Genomic DNA, 15174 nt, shown 5'->3' with positions numbered 1-15174 from the left:
GTGCCCTCCTGGCTTTTGCCCCCTCGGCCATGCCACAGTGAGCCAGCTGTCCGGGCCCAGGGGTGGGATGTGTGCTGATGTCAGTGGGCCCTCATGTGTGAGCATGTCCGGCTCAGTCTCCCCACAGGGACCCCCCCCCCCGGCCCTGGTTGCCTCCTGGGGTGCCCGCTGCACTGCCCACTGGGCCTCCCAGTGCCCCAGGCTATGAGCAGTGGGGTGGCCTCAAGCCTCAAACTCTTCCATCCTGAACTGCTGACCAGCCCTGGCCAACCACCAAACCAGCCTTTGCAGCAGGAAGGCCAGGGACCTCGGTGACCACCACACAGACCCACACGTCAGCACGTGAAAGCTGCAGGAGCACACGCACTGACGAGCCCGCGCCCAGGCCCTGCTCTCTGCGGCCCCCTCCGCCTTCACCCCCCTCCTCCTCTCCCTCGGCCGCCTCCGGGAGGATTGGAGGGCTCCCAGGAGTCCCGGCTCCCTCCGGCCACTTCCGGCCAAGGAGCAGCCCGGTGACTCCCTGGGTCCAGAGCTCACAGAGGGCGTGAGGCCACTTGGAGGCATGCAGCCATGTGACGGAGCAGCCTGGGGACCTGGCCAGCACTGGCTGATTCCAGCCCGGCACACAGTAGGTGCCCAAAGGATTTAGGAGCCGCCAGGGACCCAGGGAGGCTCATGCGCCGGGCAGAGCACACAATAGGTGCTTACTCCACTCAGGATGGCCCCCAGCAGGTATCCTAAAAATGCTGGTTTAAGCGCTAAAGCCAAATCATATGAAAAACTTCCCAAATGAGCCTCAGGACCTCCCCAAACTGGTATGACCCCCCAGGGGGACCTGGACCAGCGTGACCCCTAGGAGGCCAGCGAAGGGCCCAGCAGGAGGGCCTGAGCAGCTCCAGCTGGCGGTCCCTCCTCCGGGGCTGCAGGAAGCGCTATTTATAGTTCCCCCTGGGCCCCGCTCCTGGGGAAGCTACTGAGTTCCCCTCTTCCTGACCACAGACGGGCTGGTGCCCCTCAGAGCAGCCCTGTACCTGCTGAGACCCCCACAGCCTTGCACTCCTGCCAGCACCACCCCGGCCGCACCCCGAACATTCCTAACCCCCCCCCTCCAGGCCACCTGTGCCTACCCTGCCTGCTGCTCCTTGCCCCGGGGTCCATCAGCCGGCTGCCTCCTTCCCAGCCTCTGTCCATCCTGCAGCCCAACTGGCCTGGGTTCCACCCCCAGCAGCGTGGAGTCCACAACCCGCCCGCCCCCTGCCTCTGCAGAGGGGAGTGTGCCCTGGGGCCCCGCCCCTGCAGCCCCGCCCCGGCCCGCCCCCCGCGGCTGCCTTCCCCAGATCAGCACCAGGGCACCCACTCCAGCGGCTGCTCGGCCAGCTCTGCCTCTTTCCCCCTGAGCCGTCCACACCCCGTTCTGCCCTGTCCAGCGGGAGCTGTCTGCCCAGCCCCGGTCTGCCCGCCCTCAGCCAGCCGTCCACACCACCCAGGCCAGTCCCTCTCGGGCCCAGCAATGGAGACCCGAGTGTGAGATAAGCCCCACCGGCGTGGCTCAGCGGCTGGGCATCCACCCACGAACCAGGAGATCACGGTGTGATTCCCGTCAGGGCACAGGCCCGGGTTGCGGGCTCGATCCCCAGTGGGGGGCGCACAGGAGGCAGCCGATCAATGGGTTCTCTCCCATCATTGATGTTTCTCTCTCCCTTCCTCTCTGAAACCAATAAAAATATATATTTTTTAAAAGAGTGTGAAATAAGGCAAAACCTACTCCTTCCACGCCAAGGGGCCAGCGTGGGGGGCGGGGAGTGGGCGGGGCAGCAGAGCCCGGTGACAGCTCCGTGTCCCTGCCTGGGTGCCCCACAGTGAAGCCGGTGTGACTCCGGCCGGCCCTCCCATCGGTCACCGGGCGCTCCTGCAGGCCAGAGCCCTCCGTCCACCCATCACCCAGTGTCACGGGAGCTTGGCGGCGTCACCGTCGGGAAGGAGGCCGAGGAAACAGGCTCAGGGCTTCTGCGAGGAGGGGCGGGGCCGCCTGGGGGTCTGGTCGCAGTGGATGGTCTCGGAGGCAGTGGTGAGAGTGACCGCAGGGGTGTCCAGAAGCTCCGGGGCCGTGGGGCACCCACACGTAACAAGCTTGCAGGTGGCAGTGACCTCTGGCCGAGGCCGAGCCGTCGGGCACACAGGGGGTCTGCGGGGCCCCAGGTGGGCAAGACTCTACTCGGCCGCTACCCGCTGTGCCGTCCGGACACAGGTGTCTGAAGTGCTCAGGTGTGAGGTGGCCCACATGGCGGAGGCCCCACGTGGCGAGTCCGACGTCCCAGGCCCCGGACGGAGTGTGCTGTCCGGCTCCGCTGCGGCCCCTCCCCCAGGCTCAGCGGCCCACGTGGGCCAGGATGTGGGCATTGGCGGCAGCCTGCTCCCGCAGGGCTCGGGCCCGGGCCTGCGCCAGGAGGATCTGCTGGAGGCCCAGGGGCACGTCCAGCGAGAGGGTGATGCGGGGGCCGGGGCGGGGGCCGGGGCTGGCTGGGGGGCTCCGTGGGGGGCTCTCCGAGGCCGCAGGGCGGCGAGTGGCCTGGGGAGAGTGCTGAGGGGGGAGCTGCGGGGCTGGGACAGGGGTCCCTGAGGCCAGCGGGACACTGCCCAACGCCAGGACCAGCAGCACCATGGCCCACCCGGGCATCGCGAAGTCAGGCTGTGAGGAGAGAAGAGGCTCAGGGCAGAGGCTGGGGGTGGGGGGGAGACAGAGAGAGGGGGGACCCAGACCCTGAGACAGACTGAGGTCAGGCCAGGGCCAGAGATAGACAGACACAGATGAAGGGACAATGAGAGAGTCAGGGGGAGACAGGGAAGGGGCCAGAGAGACAGAGGGTGAGGAAGAGAGTGAGCGACAGAGATAGATAAAAGGACAGGGAAATCGGCCCGGGGCCCGGCCTGGGTGGCTCAGTGGTTGAGCATCGGCCTATGAGCCAGGAGGTCAGGGTTCGATTCCCGGTCAGGGCACAGGCCTGGGTTGTGGGTTCGATCCTCAGTGTGGGGCGTGCAGGAGGCAGCCGATCCACGATTCTCTCTCATCACTGATGTTTCTATCTCTCTCTTCCTCTCCCTTCCTCTCTGACATCAATACAAATATTTAAAAAGAAACCTTAAAAAGGAGAGAGACAGAGAAATCCAGAGATGGAGAGTGAGTACATACAGTTATACAGAGGGAGAGAGAAAAGAGATGAGGGGGAGGGAGGAGATGGGACGGATGAGGGAAGGCAGAGCAGCGCTGCGGCAGGGAGGAGGGAGGCCCCGGCCGCAGGCTGCGGAGCAGGGACCCCGGAGGGCGGGGCACGGGCAGCCTGCGGTGTAAGCGAGGGCCCCCGCAGCAGGTCCAGGGCAAGGGGCGGGGGTGGGGGACCCCAGAGCTTCCTCGGGTCCAGAGACCTCCACTCGCCCAGACCCAGGTCCACTCAACCCCGAGGCCCTGCCCGCCCGTCCGACCCCGTCCTACCAGGAGCAGCAGCCTCCTCCGGGAGGACCAGGGCACCGGGGCTGCCAAGGGGGCCAGGCGACCGCGCGGCGGCCTCAGCCGCTGCCCGCTCAGGGCCCATTTATCTCCCTCGGCGCCCTGGGTGGGGGCCGGGGGCCGGGGCCGCTGCTGCACGAGGCAGCCCCACCTATGACTCAGCCCTCGGAGGGCAGTGAGGACATACCCCCAGCTGCTCTTTGGGGGACAAGTGAAGACCGCGGGTCACAGGACAGTGACCAGGGCCGGACAGAGGGGCCCTGCGCCAGGCAGGACAGTCCTGACCCCCCGGGGAGCTGCCTCCCGACACCCCCTCTCCCAAGAGTCACACAGGCGCCTTTCACAGCAGCAGCTTTAATGCCCCCGAATCAGCACCATGTCACCAGCTCGGGGCAGGGGCGGGTCCGCCGGAGTCACATCCGCTCACTGCCCACGGCCACCCCCACACTGAGCCATCGGCCAGGGCGGCCGGCGCGACAATGGGGGCCTGTCCACAGGGGACGGCCAGACCCACGGGAAGTCACTGAGATGACGGACGGACGGACGCGTGCACGCTCCCCGCACACGAGCCGCTAGCACCAGGAAAGCCACGGGGGCCACGGAGACGCGGCCAACAGGGGCCGCTGAACTTCAGCCGCATGTGGGGCTCAGCGCTGGAGAGCACCTGGGGGCGGGGGGGTGCTGTCTTCAGCCACCTGCCCTCACCCTCACCCTCACCCTTGCCCACGCCCACGCCCACGCCCACGCCCACGTCCACGCGTGGACCCCAGCAGCACTGGGCGAGGGAGCCGGGCACGGGCTGGGGCTCCGGCTCAGGGAGGGGTCCTTACCAGCTCTTTCAAGGAGCGCGAGGGGCCTCCTGGGGGCCCCGGAGAGAGGCTCCCTCTCTGGTGACTTGGTCGGGGTCTGACCCGTCCCCGGGGGCCGGACCTGCACAGCTCAGTGCCGGGCCCTGTGGGGGGCGGCCGTACCTGCTCCCTGGCTCGGGACCCCGTTGGGGGGGGTGCGGCCGTACCTGCTCCCTGGCTCGGGACCCCGTTGGGGGGGGGGCGGCCGTACCTGCTCCCTGGCTCGGGACCCCGTTGGGGGGGGGGCGGCCATACCTGCTCCCTGGCTCGGGACCCCGTTGGGGGGGAGGGCGGCCGTACCTGCTCCCTGGCTCGAGGCCCCGGGGGGCAGGCAGTGGCGCTCACAAGCCTCCCGGGTCCCAAAGCGGTTGGCGTTCCCTCCGCAGCCGCCGTAGACGAAGGGGTGGCAGGCCCGCGTGCCCCCCGCCGACCGGTGGTACCAGCGCAGGGTGTAGGCAGAGCAGGAGCCCTCGTCCAGCGGGAGCGAGCAGGGGTCTGGGGTCAAGGGCGTCAGGAGGTCAGCGGGGGGGAGGGGGTCAGCTGAGAGGGACCCTGACCCCGAACCCTCGCGCCAGCCCTGCTCTCACCGCCGTCGCCATCCCAGGGAGCCTGGGGGTCCTGGGCGTCCTCCACGGGGTACTCGTACTCGTACTCGTCGTCCTCGGGGGGCACGCGGTCTGCGGGGAGGGGGTGCCGTGGGGGCCGCTGCGGAGCCAGGATCAGGCTGCCCAGCCCCAGCCACGCCTCCCCTGTGTGTGCGCATGTGCATGCGTGTGCCCTGCTGTGTCCGTGCCCCCCCCCCCCGCCTCGCCCATGGGTGCGCAGCCCTCACCTTCCTCCTCCGCGTGAGAAACCTGCAGCACAGGGAGGCGCTGGCGGCTGCTGGTGTCCGCGTAACTAGGCAGGGGGCCTGAGCAGGAAGAGGGGTGCAGGGTGAGCAGGGTGAGGGGCACAGGGTGAGCAGGGAGGGGGCGCAGGGTGAGCAGGGTGAGGGGCGCAGGGTGAGCAGGGAGGGGGTGCAGGGTGAGCAGGGAGGGGGTGCAGGGTGAGCAGGGAGGGGGTGCAGGGTGAGCAGGAAGAGGGGTGCAGGGTGAGCAGGGTGAGGGGCGCAGGGTGAGCAGGGAGGGGGTGCAGGGTGAGCAGGGAGGGGGGTGCAGGGTGAGCAGGAAGAGGGGTGCAGGGTGAGCAGGGTGAGGGGTGCAGGGTGAGCAGGGAGGGGGTGCAGGGTGAGCAGGGAGGGGGTGCAGGGTGAGCAGGAAGAGGGGTGCAGGGTGAGCAGGGAGGGGGTGCAGGGTGAGCAGGGAGAGGGGGTACAGGGTGAGCAGGGAGGGGGGTGCAGGGTGAGCAGGGTAGGGGGCGCAGGACCGGGGCACCACTGTGCCACCCAGCCCCACCCCTGCTGAGAGGGCCAGGTGATGGGCAGGAGGCCTGGGGGGAGGGAAGTTGTGGGGCAGAAAATGCCAGGAAACTACTCACGGGATCCAGATGCGAGGAACTGACCCTGGCAGGCTGGAGCGGAGGACAGGAGGCACAATGAGAGGGAGCGGGGAGTGGGGGGGGGGGGGGCGCGCACACAGGCAGGGACGGAGAGGAGGGACCAGAGAGCACAGGGGGAGACAGAGCGGGGGCCGAGGAAGGATGGAGAGACGTTGGGAACAAAGGGAGAGAGAGAGGAGACAGTGCCGGTCAGAAAGAGGCTGGAGTGAGACAGCGGGTGGGGGGCAGGTGCCCCAGGGCCAGAGCCCCCCCCACGTCAGGCCCCGGGGCCAGCTCGGTCCCCCCCCCCACGTCAGGCCCCGGGACCAGCTCGGTCCCCCCCCACGTCAGGCCCCGGGGCCAGAGCCCCCCACCACCACACACACGCCACACTGGGCCTCAGGGACCACAGTCCACCCGCTCCTCCTGGGTCTCCGCGGGGAAGTCCTGGTCCCCCCCATCCCCACCCCCTCCTTGACTCCTGCCCCCCCGAATGCTCTCGGCACCGCCTGGCCCTGCCGGGTGCTGGGGTGGGGCCCACTCACCGCAGTGCTGACTCATCTCCTGACGCACAAAGCCCCGAATGTCGTCCTCCTGGGAGCACCGGGCACACGAGGCAGGGAGCGCGGAGGGACAGCGTCAAGCCAGGGTCCAGGGCCCGGGGTCAGGGGTCAGGGGTCAGGATGTTGGTCCGGGGGCAGGGCCCAGCCCACCCGGCCACACTCACTGTCAGCGCGGCTTCTCCCTTCTCGCCTCGGGGGCCAGCAGGTCCAGGCCGCCCCTACGTGCAACGGGGGACCAGGCTGTGACCTCTGACCTCAGGGACAGCAGAGGTCACCCCAGTCCCTGACCCCAAGCCCAGGAATCCCCACTCACCTGCTCCCCCCTCTCTCCGGGGGCCCCAGGGGCGCCAGGGGCACCCACCAGACTCTCTCCACGGGGACCTCGCTCACCCTGTCGGACACAAGGGCCGAGTGAGCGGGGTCAGAGGTCTGGGGTCAGAAGTAGGGCATTTGGGGATCACAGGGTCAGAGGTTAGTGAGGCTGAGAGAGTCGGGCAGGTTCAGGGGTCAAGTGCCAGGGTCAGGGCCCCTCACCTTCTGGCCCTGGAGTCCTTCCGAGCCTTTGGGGCCCACACTGCCGGGCGGCCCGGGGGGACCACTAGCACCGTCACTGCCCCTGGGCCCTGGGAGGCCCCCAATTCCTGGGAAGCCCTGGGGAGAAACAGGTCAGGGTCAGTGCTCGGAGCCCCCGAAGACGCGCCCCTTCCGGAGAGCCCCAGCCCCCCACGGCCTCGGCCTCGACTTACCCGCTCCCCTTTCTCGCCCTGGTCACCCTTGGGCCCCGACTGCCCGTCAAAGCCTCGGTCGCCCTGGCAACGGAAGGAAGCATGAGAGACCCTCCGCCTCGGCCTCCAACGGCCACCCTTCCGCAGCCCAAGCACCGAGGACCCTCTGAGCCTGGACCTGCAGCCACGGGGCTCCCGGGACCCGCCCCCTCTGTAGCCGCCGCCCTGACTCTCCCTCCCTCCCACACTGACCCTCGGCCCTGATCGCAGGAACCTGCCCACCTCCATCCCTCCGTCCCACCCCCCACCCCGAAGCCTCAAGACCAGCCAGTGTCCCAGCCCCACAGCTTCCCGCTCCTGAGCCCCGGGCCCGTCGCAGCCGCCCTGCCCCCCGCCCCCCACGCCCCGGTGCCCACTGGGGAGAGGCCCGTACCTTGGGGCCGATCAGGCCCTCCTTGCCAGGGGCCCCCACCTGGCCCGGCTCCCCCGGCTCCCCCTGGGGAGAGAAGACGTGAGCGGTGAGCGAGGCCCCGGCCCCCCACCCTCTCCCCGTCCTGGGTGCCCCTGCACTCACCATGTCTCCCTTGTGTCCTGCCAGCCCGTGTCGGCCCGGGGGCCCGGCCTCTCCCTACGGGTCAGTGGAGGGTCAGCCGAGGCCTCGGGCCCTGCCGCCGCCCAGCCCCCTCCCCTCCGTACCTTATCACCCTTCTCTCCATGCAGGCCACAGGCGCCCTTCACCCCACGCTCGCCCTGCGGGGAAAAGAGGTGGAAGGGACCCCGAGCCCTGAAACCGCTTCCGAACCGGCCTGACCTACCAGCCCACCGTCAACCTGGACACCGCAACCTCTGACCCCGACCCCTGACCCGACCCCAGACACCGCCCTCCAACATCAGGCCGCCCGACCAGGAAAAACCCAGTCCCTTCCCACCTTGAGGCCCCGGGGACCCACAAAGCCCATCTCTCCTTTTTCCCCGCGGACGCCGGGGGCTCCATCCTTTCCTGGGGATCCCTGGGGAGAGGGCAACACGAAGTCGGGGGGTCAGGGAGGGTCAGAGGGAGTCGTCCGGGTATAACACAGGGGACACCGTGGGGGTGAGGCACCCTCGGGGGGCAGAGTCCCTGGGAGGGCAGGGTGTTCCAGGGGGACAGGGGTCTCCACCTGGGTGGACCCATCCTAGGGGTCACTGTGAGGTGGGGGCCGCAAGCAACTTGACGACACCATAGAGTACGGGGTCGTCATGGGGTCAAAGGTCGCCACACGAGCAGGGGGCACCTTACCGGGTCTCCAGGGATCCCCGCAGCACCGGGCTCCCCCTGCGGGAAACGGGGAGGGAGGTGGCCCCTGAGTGTGACTGTTCCCCATGCGGCCTGCCTGCTGCATATGCAGCCGGGCGGGGGGGGGGACGGGGTCAGGGCCCGGCAGCACCCCGATCCTGTGGGAACACACGTGGCCAACAGGGAGGGAGCCCGGAAACCCGCCAACGCCCGGGGCACCATGGGCCATGTGTGTGCGTGTGGCGTGTGGCGTGTGGCAGGTCTGTGCCGGGGAGGGCTTGCCTGAGGTCCTGTGGGTCCGCGTGCTCCCAGCGACCCGGCCGCGCCCTTGTCGCCCGGCTCCCCCTTGGTGCCCTGCGGGGTGACCGGGAGGGACCGTCAGCGCCCCACAGGCTGGAGGCTGGGTGGGCTGGGACCTGCCAGCGGCTCCTCTACGCCCGCACCTTCCCTTCCAGCCCCCGCACCTTCCCTTCCAGCCCCCGCACCTCCCCTTCCAGCCCGTGGACTGGCCCGTGTCCCACCCCAGGTCCCCAGGTCCGGCCTCTCCCTCTTACCACTGGGCCCCTAAACCCACCTGGGGTGCCCCTCATCCCCAAGAAGCCTTTTCCTGTTCCCAGAGCCGCGCCCCTCCCCCCCACCTCGGCTGTGGCCCTTGAGCCTCTGTGGAGCCCCCAGGTCCGCTGTCCGCTGTCCGGCTGACCCAGAGGTCACTGTGGCGACCGACCCCTCCCCCTGATCCCCTTCCCCCTCTCACCCCCCCTCCCGCCCACGCTCCCCTCCCAGCCTCCCAGGAACCCCTCCTGACCCGAGAGAGCACCCTCTCCCCACACCTTCTCTCCAGGAGTCCCAGTGTCTCCGCGAGGTCCTTTCTCGCCATCTGCACCTCGCAGCCCTCGCTCACCCTGGGTCAGGGGGCAGGGGCAGGGGCTGGAGGTCTCTCACCCTCTGAGGGTTTGAGCTCTCGGATCTCCTGGCCCTGCCCCCCCCCCCCCGGGAGTCCCACCCGTACCCCAGGGAGACCGAGTCTGCACAGGGAGCAGCCACTCACCATGTCCCCCTTGGCACCCCGCGGCCCCGGAGGCCCCAGAACTATCGCCGAGTCGCCCTGCGTGGACGGGGAAGGGGGAGGGGGGAATGGGGTAGTCAGAGGCGTCAGGAGCCCCGAGCCCCCCCTCGCCTCCCCCAGGCCCACACTCACCCTGTCACCCTTCAGCCCCGCGGCTCCAGGGTCGCCCTGTGGGGTGCAAGAGTGTGAGTCTCCCCCAGACGGAGGGGTCCCCAAGCCCTGACTTACAAGGCCACCCCCCACCTCCACGCATGCACCCAGGCCTTTCCCAAGTCCTTACCTTCTCCCCGCGCTCCCCGCGGCTGCCTGGGGGGCCCTGTGAGAGAAGAAGCCTGTGAGCTCAGCGGCTCTGGGGGGCCAGTGGGGAGACAGGTCAGGGGTGGGGGTATGGGGGGCCCCAGGGAATTGGGGGGACAAAGGCCCAGAGCGGAGCCCGGGCAGAGGGAGTCCCCGCGCACAGAGGGCCGGGCAGGTGCTAGAGCCGCCCCACGCCTCCCGGGGACCCACCGCAGGGCCTCGAGGTCCCTCCGGGCCGGGGTGGCCGTCTTCGCCCTGGATGGTGACATTGAATTCACTGAGTCACAAGTGGGGTTACAGGCGAGATGAGCCATGAGGGGGTCCCAGGTGGCTCGTCCAGTGGGCGTGGCCGCGGACAGGTACGTACCCGGACACCCGGCTCCCCGCGCTCTCCACGCGCCCCGGGCAGCCCTGCTCCAGGGTTCCCCTGCAGGTCAGCAGGACACCAGGGGTAAGAGCCAGGAATCGGGGTGGGGGGAGGGCGGAGGGCTGTGGTAGGTCAGTGGGTTGGAGGGGTGATGGGGTCAGTGGGGTGGAGGGGTCAGGGGGTGGAGGGTCAGGGGTCAGGGGTCAGCACTGTGCACCTGCCTTGTCTCCTTTGAGTCCGGAGGCCCCGGGTGCCCCCTGTGGGCAGAGGGAGGTGAGGTCCCGGCCCCTCGGAGGCGCCCCCCAGCCACCCGGCGAGGCGCTGCCCACCCAGGCTCTCCTGCGGACGGACGGACGCGGGGTGGGCACCCCTACTCACCGCCGGCCCTGGCGGTCCCGGAGGCCCCGAGGGACCTGGGGCCCCCTCTCTCCCTGGGGCGCCGGCCAGGCCCTACCGGAAAGTGAGCGAGAGGAGCAGAGTGACCGGGGGCCTCCCCGACTGCCTGGCCGCCCCCTCCCGCCCCCTCTCCACCTGCTGCCCCGCAGCGCCCTTACCCGCTCTCCGCCGGGGCCCGGCTGACCCGTCTCTCCCCGGGGGCCCGTCTGGCCAGGGAAGCCGACGATGCCGGGAGCGCCGGGGGGACCCGAGGCGCCCACGTCCCCCTGGACACAGAGAGCCAAGGCAGGAGTGTCCCGGGCCCTCCCAGCCTGGCCCCCGAATGCCCCCTGCCCCCACCTGGGGACGGGGCAGCGACTTACCTTCGCACCTGGAGGACCGCTTGGCCCAGGGGGGCCCTGCACCCCGACTCCCGGGTCACCCTTCGAGGGAAAGGGGACAGGTTAGGCGCAGGGAGTCTCAGGGCCGCCACCCCAAGCCGGGACACTTTGGGGCGCACGTACCTTCTGACCCTTGAGTCCTGGGGCCCCTTTAAAGCCCTGAAAAAGGCAAAGGAAGCAGCGCTTGAGGAGAATGTGCGCCCCAGCTCAGGCCGCTCCAACAGGGTCCCCGTGAGCCGCGTGTAGATGTGGTCGCGGGCACCCAGGGACGCAGACGTGTGGCCGCGGGCACCTGGACACTTAGAGGTGTGGCCACGGGCACCCGGGGACGCGGACGTGTGGCCACGGGCACCCAGAAACTTATCGAGGTGTGGCCACGGGCACCCAGGAACTTAGAGGTGTGGCCACGGGCACCCAGGAACTTAGAGATGTGGCCACGGGAACCCAGGAACTTAGAGGTGTGGCCGCGGGAACCCAGGAACTTAGAGGTGTGGCCACGGGCACCCAGGAACTTAGAGGTGTGGCCACGGGCACCCAGGAACTTAGAGATGTGGCCACGGGAACCCAGGAACTTAGAGGTGTGGCCACGGGCACCCAGGAACTTAGAGGTGTGGCCACGGGCACCCGGGGACGCGGACGTGTGGCCACGGGCACCCAGAAACTTATCGAGGTGTGGCCACGGGCACCCAGGAACTTAGAGGTGTGGCCACGGGCACCCGGGGACGCGGACGTGTGGCCACGGGCACCCAGAAACTTATCGAGGTGTGGCCACGGGCACCCAGGAACTTAGAGGTGTGGCCACGGGCACCCGGGGACGCGGACGTGTGGCCACGGGCACCCAGAAACTTATCGAGGTGTGGCCACGGGCACCCAGGAACTTAGAGGTGTGGCCACGGGCACCCAGGAACTTAGAGATGTGGCCACGGGAACCCAGGAACTTAGAGATGTGGCCACGGGAACCCAGGAACTTAGAGGTGTGGCCGCGGGAACCCAGGAACTTAGAGATGTGGCCACGGGAACCCAGGAACTTATCGAGGTGTGGCCACGGGCACCCAGGAACTTAGAGGTGTGGCCACGGGCACCCAGGAACTTAGAGATGTGGCCACGGGAACCCAGGAACTTAGAGGTGTGGCCACGGGCACCCAGGAACTTAGAGGTGTGGCCGCGGGAACCCAGGGACGCGGACGTGCGGCCATGGGCACCCAGGAACTTAGAGGTGTGGCCGCGGGCACCCGGGGACGTGGACATGTAGCCAGGGACTAGCTGGAGGGAGCTCAGAGGTGATCAGGGACTCACGAGGGCACAGACAGAGGGACGCTCAGTGTGACCAGACACGTGGAGCTCACAGTGAGCCGGCCACGCGGACCGTGAATGTGACGCGTGGATCGGACACGTCCTGTTCACAGACCCAACTCGTACGCGAAGCACAGACGGGCGGGAAGGGGCCACACACATGCTGCTGCCCCGAGACTGGGAGGGGGGCAGGAGCCGGGGGCCGGGGCTGGACACACGGAAGCGAGACGGCTGCGCCCGGGGAGTGCGGCCGAGCACATGAACGGGGCGTGCCCAGCGCGGGCTCAGACAGGGTGCAGGCCGGGACGCCCGTGTGTGCGAGGGAACCCCTCCACCCAGGCTCCGCGCCAGACCAGACTCACATCCTCCCCAGGGTCTCCGGGCTCCCCGGCTCGGCCGGCTTCTCCCTGCACAGAAAGGGGGTGAGGGTCAGGCCACGCTCCCTCCCCCGCCCAGCGCTCCGCCTGGGGCCGGCCCCTCACCTTCTCGCCCCGCGGCCCGGGCAGTCCACGGTCCCCTTTGGCTCCCTGCAGAGAAGGGGGGAGGCAGCAGGTCACAGAAGGGCCAGCTCCCAAAGCCGGAGGTCAGAGGGCACGCAGATGCGGACGGAGGCGCCACACTCACCGGCTCTCCCACCAGGTCTCGAGCAAGGTCTCCGGGGGCTCCCTGCGGGGAGAGGGCTCAGTGGGGATCCCGGGCCCACCCCTGCGCCCCACCTCCCGGGCACCCCCACACTCACCTTCTCTCCCTTCACTCCAGGGGGCCCGACCACAGCCTGTGGGGAAGGCCAGTGAGTTCCCGCACCTCCTGCAGCGACCCCCACACTCTGCCCTGGGTGGGCCCTGCAAACCATGCTGGGGGGCAAAGGTCACCTGTCCAGGCGTCCCCATGGGTCCAGGTTCTCCTTTAGGTCCGACAGGGCCAGGCAGGCCTGGCGATCCCTGTGGCAGAACAGGGAGGCGCTCAGTGCCTCCCCCACCCTCCCCCTTCCCCCTCCCCCCTCCCCCTCCTCCCCCTCCCCCAGGAGCCCTGTCGCAGCCTCAGGGAGCTGCCCTGGGAACACACACCGGCAGGCCCGGGGCTCCTCGGTCTCCGTCTTTGCCTCCAGCACCATCGCGACCCGGGGCTCCCGGCTTCCCGGTCTCCCCCTGGGAGGAGGGCTCCGTCAGGGGCCTGCCCGCTGCCGCCCGACCCGAACCCAGCCCCGACCTCAGGACTCACCACTTGTCCAGGCAAACCCGGCGACCCCTGGGGGCCCTGAGGGAGAGAAGTCGACTGTGAGGGGGAGGCAGGAGCACGGGCAGGGACGGGGGCCCGCGGGGCGGGGGGCTCACTCACCACCAGGCCCGAAGCACCGGGGGGCCCGGGGAGGCCCACGGGTCCGGGAGGTCCAGGCAGGCCCTGGGGGAGAGAAGTCAGCAGGCGCCCACCCCCCGCCCTGTGAGTCTGGCCACGCCTGGCCATGGCCTGGCCACCCCCCCCCCGCCCTGCGACTCTGACCGTGGCCCAGCCACCCCCCCGCCCTGCGACTCTGGCCACGGCCTGGCCACTCACCCGTCCTGGTGGTCCCGTCTCTCCAGGCTCCCCCTGCGAAGACCAGACATGAGCCCCACAGCAGCTCGCAGCCCCGCCCACAGCCGCCAGGTGGGCACCTTGGCGCTCAGCCCAGCGGGGGGCAGAGGGTACCCCGCGCTGCACGGCTCCTCCCAGCCACACCCGCACACGCCTGCACTCACCTTCAGCCCCGACGGCCCCTGCGGCCCCGCGGGGCCGGCGAGACCCTAGAGAGAGAGGTGTCGAGGGCAGGGGTCAGGGGTCAGAGCCACCCCCCTGGGCTCAGGGATGAACACAGACAAGGTCTGGCTCCTCCGTGGGGCCTGACCCTCCCCCCGTGCCCCCCCTTGCGGGGCAGTGCCGCCTGTCACTCACCGGGGCCCCGGGTGGTCCAGGGTCTCCGTGGCCACCCTGTGGGAGAGAGGGTCCGAGGAGGCCGTGCTGCCCACTGTGGGGGCTGGGCGGGAGGGGCCGGAGGGGAGGATTCTGGGTACTCACCGCTGGGCCAGGGGCCCCCCTTGGACCTTGCAGACCCTGGAGAGAGAAGGGGCTGCTGAGCCTCGATCCGGGCCTCACTGGGGCACGTCCATGCCTCCACCCCCAGCACAGGTCACCCCATCCATGCCCAAAGCAGCTCCTCACGGACAGCACACACGGGCCTGTGCGTGCAGATGCACAGATACCCCCCCCCCACACACACACACATCCTGCGTCCGCACTCACACCCGGCTCACAGGCCCCCACCCCCACCCCCGTCACTGAGCCCCGGGGAGCAGGGGTCACAGCAGCCCGAGCCCAGCTCCTCCTGCCTCCACTCACCGGCTTCCCTTCGGGCCCAGCCACACCGCGCTCTCCCGGCAGACCCTGAAGAGAAGGGGTTTCAGGCCGCGCTGTCCCTACCCCGCCCCACAGTCTGTCCGTCTGTCCCCCCTCCTCCCGTCCCAGGCGCTGCAGACGCTGGTCCAGGTGCCGCTGGTGAGCCCACAGGCGCCCGCAGGACTCACCGGGATGCCGCCTTGGCCCCTCTGTCCAGGCTCCCCCTGCTCGCCCTTGATGCCCGGCGCCCCCTGCAGGTGAGTAGCTTGCTGAGGCCCGTCACTGCCCACACCGGTGCCCACACACCCGCCCAGCAGGCCCCGCAGGGGAGGGGGCGGGGTCAGGGGCGGGGGGCTCACCCTGTCTCCTTTGGGGCCTCGGTCGCCGTCACTGCCTGGCTCCCCCTGTGGGGACGACATGTCAGGCCAGGCCCCGGGCCCCGGGCAGGAGGTGGGCCCCAGGCTGACCCCACACACCGACCTTCGTGCCCTTGGGTCCGGGGGGTCCTTGCTCCCCAGACGGCCCAGGACCTGGCTTGTCCACGTCCACCTACGAGCACAAGGTCAGAGGGGAGAGATGCGTCCGTCACGGAGGATGGAGAGGTCATCCCAG

General features: G+C 69.8%; 1 protein-coding gene across 3 annotated transcripts in view; it reads right to left on the bottom strand.

Moving 5' to 3' along the window:
• Positions 1–1988: 1988 nt before the first annotated feature.
• LOC132215885 (collagen alpha-1(VII) chain-like) overlaps positions 1989–15174 on the bottom strand; it is a 32700-nt gene continuing 19514 nt past the window's right edge. For 2 of the 3 annotated variants that reach the window (XM_059664813.1, XM_059664814.1), the window contains 43 exons: positions 15043–15111; positions 14922–14966; positions 14751–14813; positions 14566–14610; positions 14245–14280; positions 14122–14157; positions 13929–13973; positions 13747–13779; positions 13531–13593; positions 13414–13449; positions 13260–13340; positions 13065–13133; positions 12932–12967; positions 12817–12858; positions 12675–12719; positions 12555–12599; positions 11023–11058; positions 10882–10941; positions 10678–10785; positions 10502–10573; positions 10345–10380; positions 10124–10183; positions 9967–10011; positions 9740–9775; positions 9592–9627; positions 9442–9498; positions 9224–9295; positions 8676–8747; positions 8397–8432; positions 8047–8127; positions 7814–7867; positions 7692–7745; positions 7551–7613; positions 7139–7201; positions 6927–7043; positions 6706–6783; positions 6557–6610; positions 6375–6423; positions 5830–5862; positions 5186–5263; positions 4941–5030; positions 4654–4848; positions 3373–4169 (listed from right to left, as the gene is read on the bottom strand). In XM_059664813.1, the coding sequence (XP_059520796.1) occupies positions 4153–4169; positions 4654–4848; positions 4941–5030; positions 5186–5263; positions 5830–5862; positions 6375–6423; positions 6557–6610; positions 6706–6783; positions 6927–7043; positions 7139–7201; positions 7551–7613; positions 7692–7745; positions 7814–7867; positions 8047–8127; positions 8397–8432; positions 8676–8747; positions 9224–9295; positions 9442–9498; positions 9592–9627; positions 9740–9775; positions 9967–10011; positions 10124–10183; positions 10345–10380; positions 10502–10573; positions 10678–10785; positions 10882–10941; positions 11023–11058; positions 12555–12599; positions 12675–12719; positions 12817–12858; positions 12932–12967; positions 13065–13133; positions 13260–13340; positions 13414–13449; positions 13531–13593; positions 13747–13779; positions 13929–13973; positions 14122–14157; positions 14245–14280; positions 14566–14610; positions 14751–14813; positions 14922–14966; positions 15043–15111 (2541 nt within the window). In that variant the 3' untranslated portion in view covers positions 3373–4152. Of the gene's footprint in view, positions 4170–4476; positions 4516–4653; positions 4849–4940; positions 5031–5185; positions 5264–5829; positions 5863–6374; positions 6424–6556; positions 6611–6705; positions 6784–6926; positions 7044–7138; positions 7202–7550; positions 7614–7691; positions 7746–7813; positions 7868–8046; positions 8128–8396; positions 8433–8675; positions 8748–9223; positions 9296–9441; positions 9499–9591; positions 9628–9739; positions 9776–9966; positions 10012–10123; positions 10184–10344; positions 10381–10501; positions 10574–10677; positions 10786–10881; positions 10942–11022; positions 11059–12554; positions 12600–12674; positions 12720–12816; positions 12859–12931; positions 12968–13064; positions 13134–13259; positions 13341–13413; positions 13450–13530; positions 13594–13746; positions 13780–13928; positions 13974–14121; positions 14158–14244; positions 14281–14565; positions 14611–14750; positions 14814–14921; positions 14967–15042; positions 15112–15174 lie in introns of those variants that run through there. The other variant, XM_059664815.1, reaches the window with a different exon arrangement.

This window comes from Myotis daubentonii, chromosome 14 (genome assembly GCF_963259705.1).
Source record: "Myotis daubentonii chromosome 14, mMyoDau2.1, whole genome shotgun sequence".
Classification (NCBI taxonomy): Eukaryota; Metazoa; Chordata; class Mammalia; order Chiroptera; family Vespertilionidae; genus Myotis; species Myotis daubentonii.
This window is presented reverse-complemented; position numbering and strand designations above follow the sequence as displayed.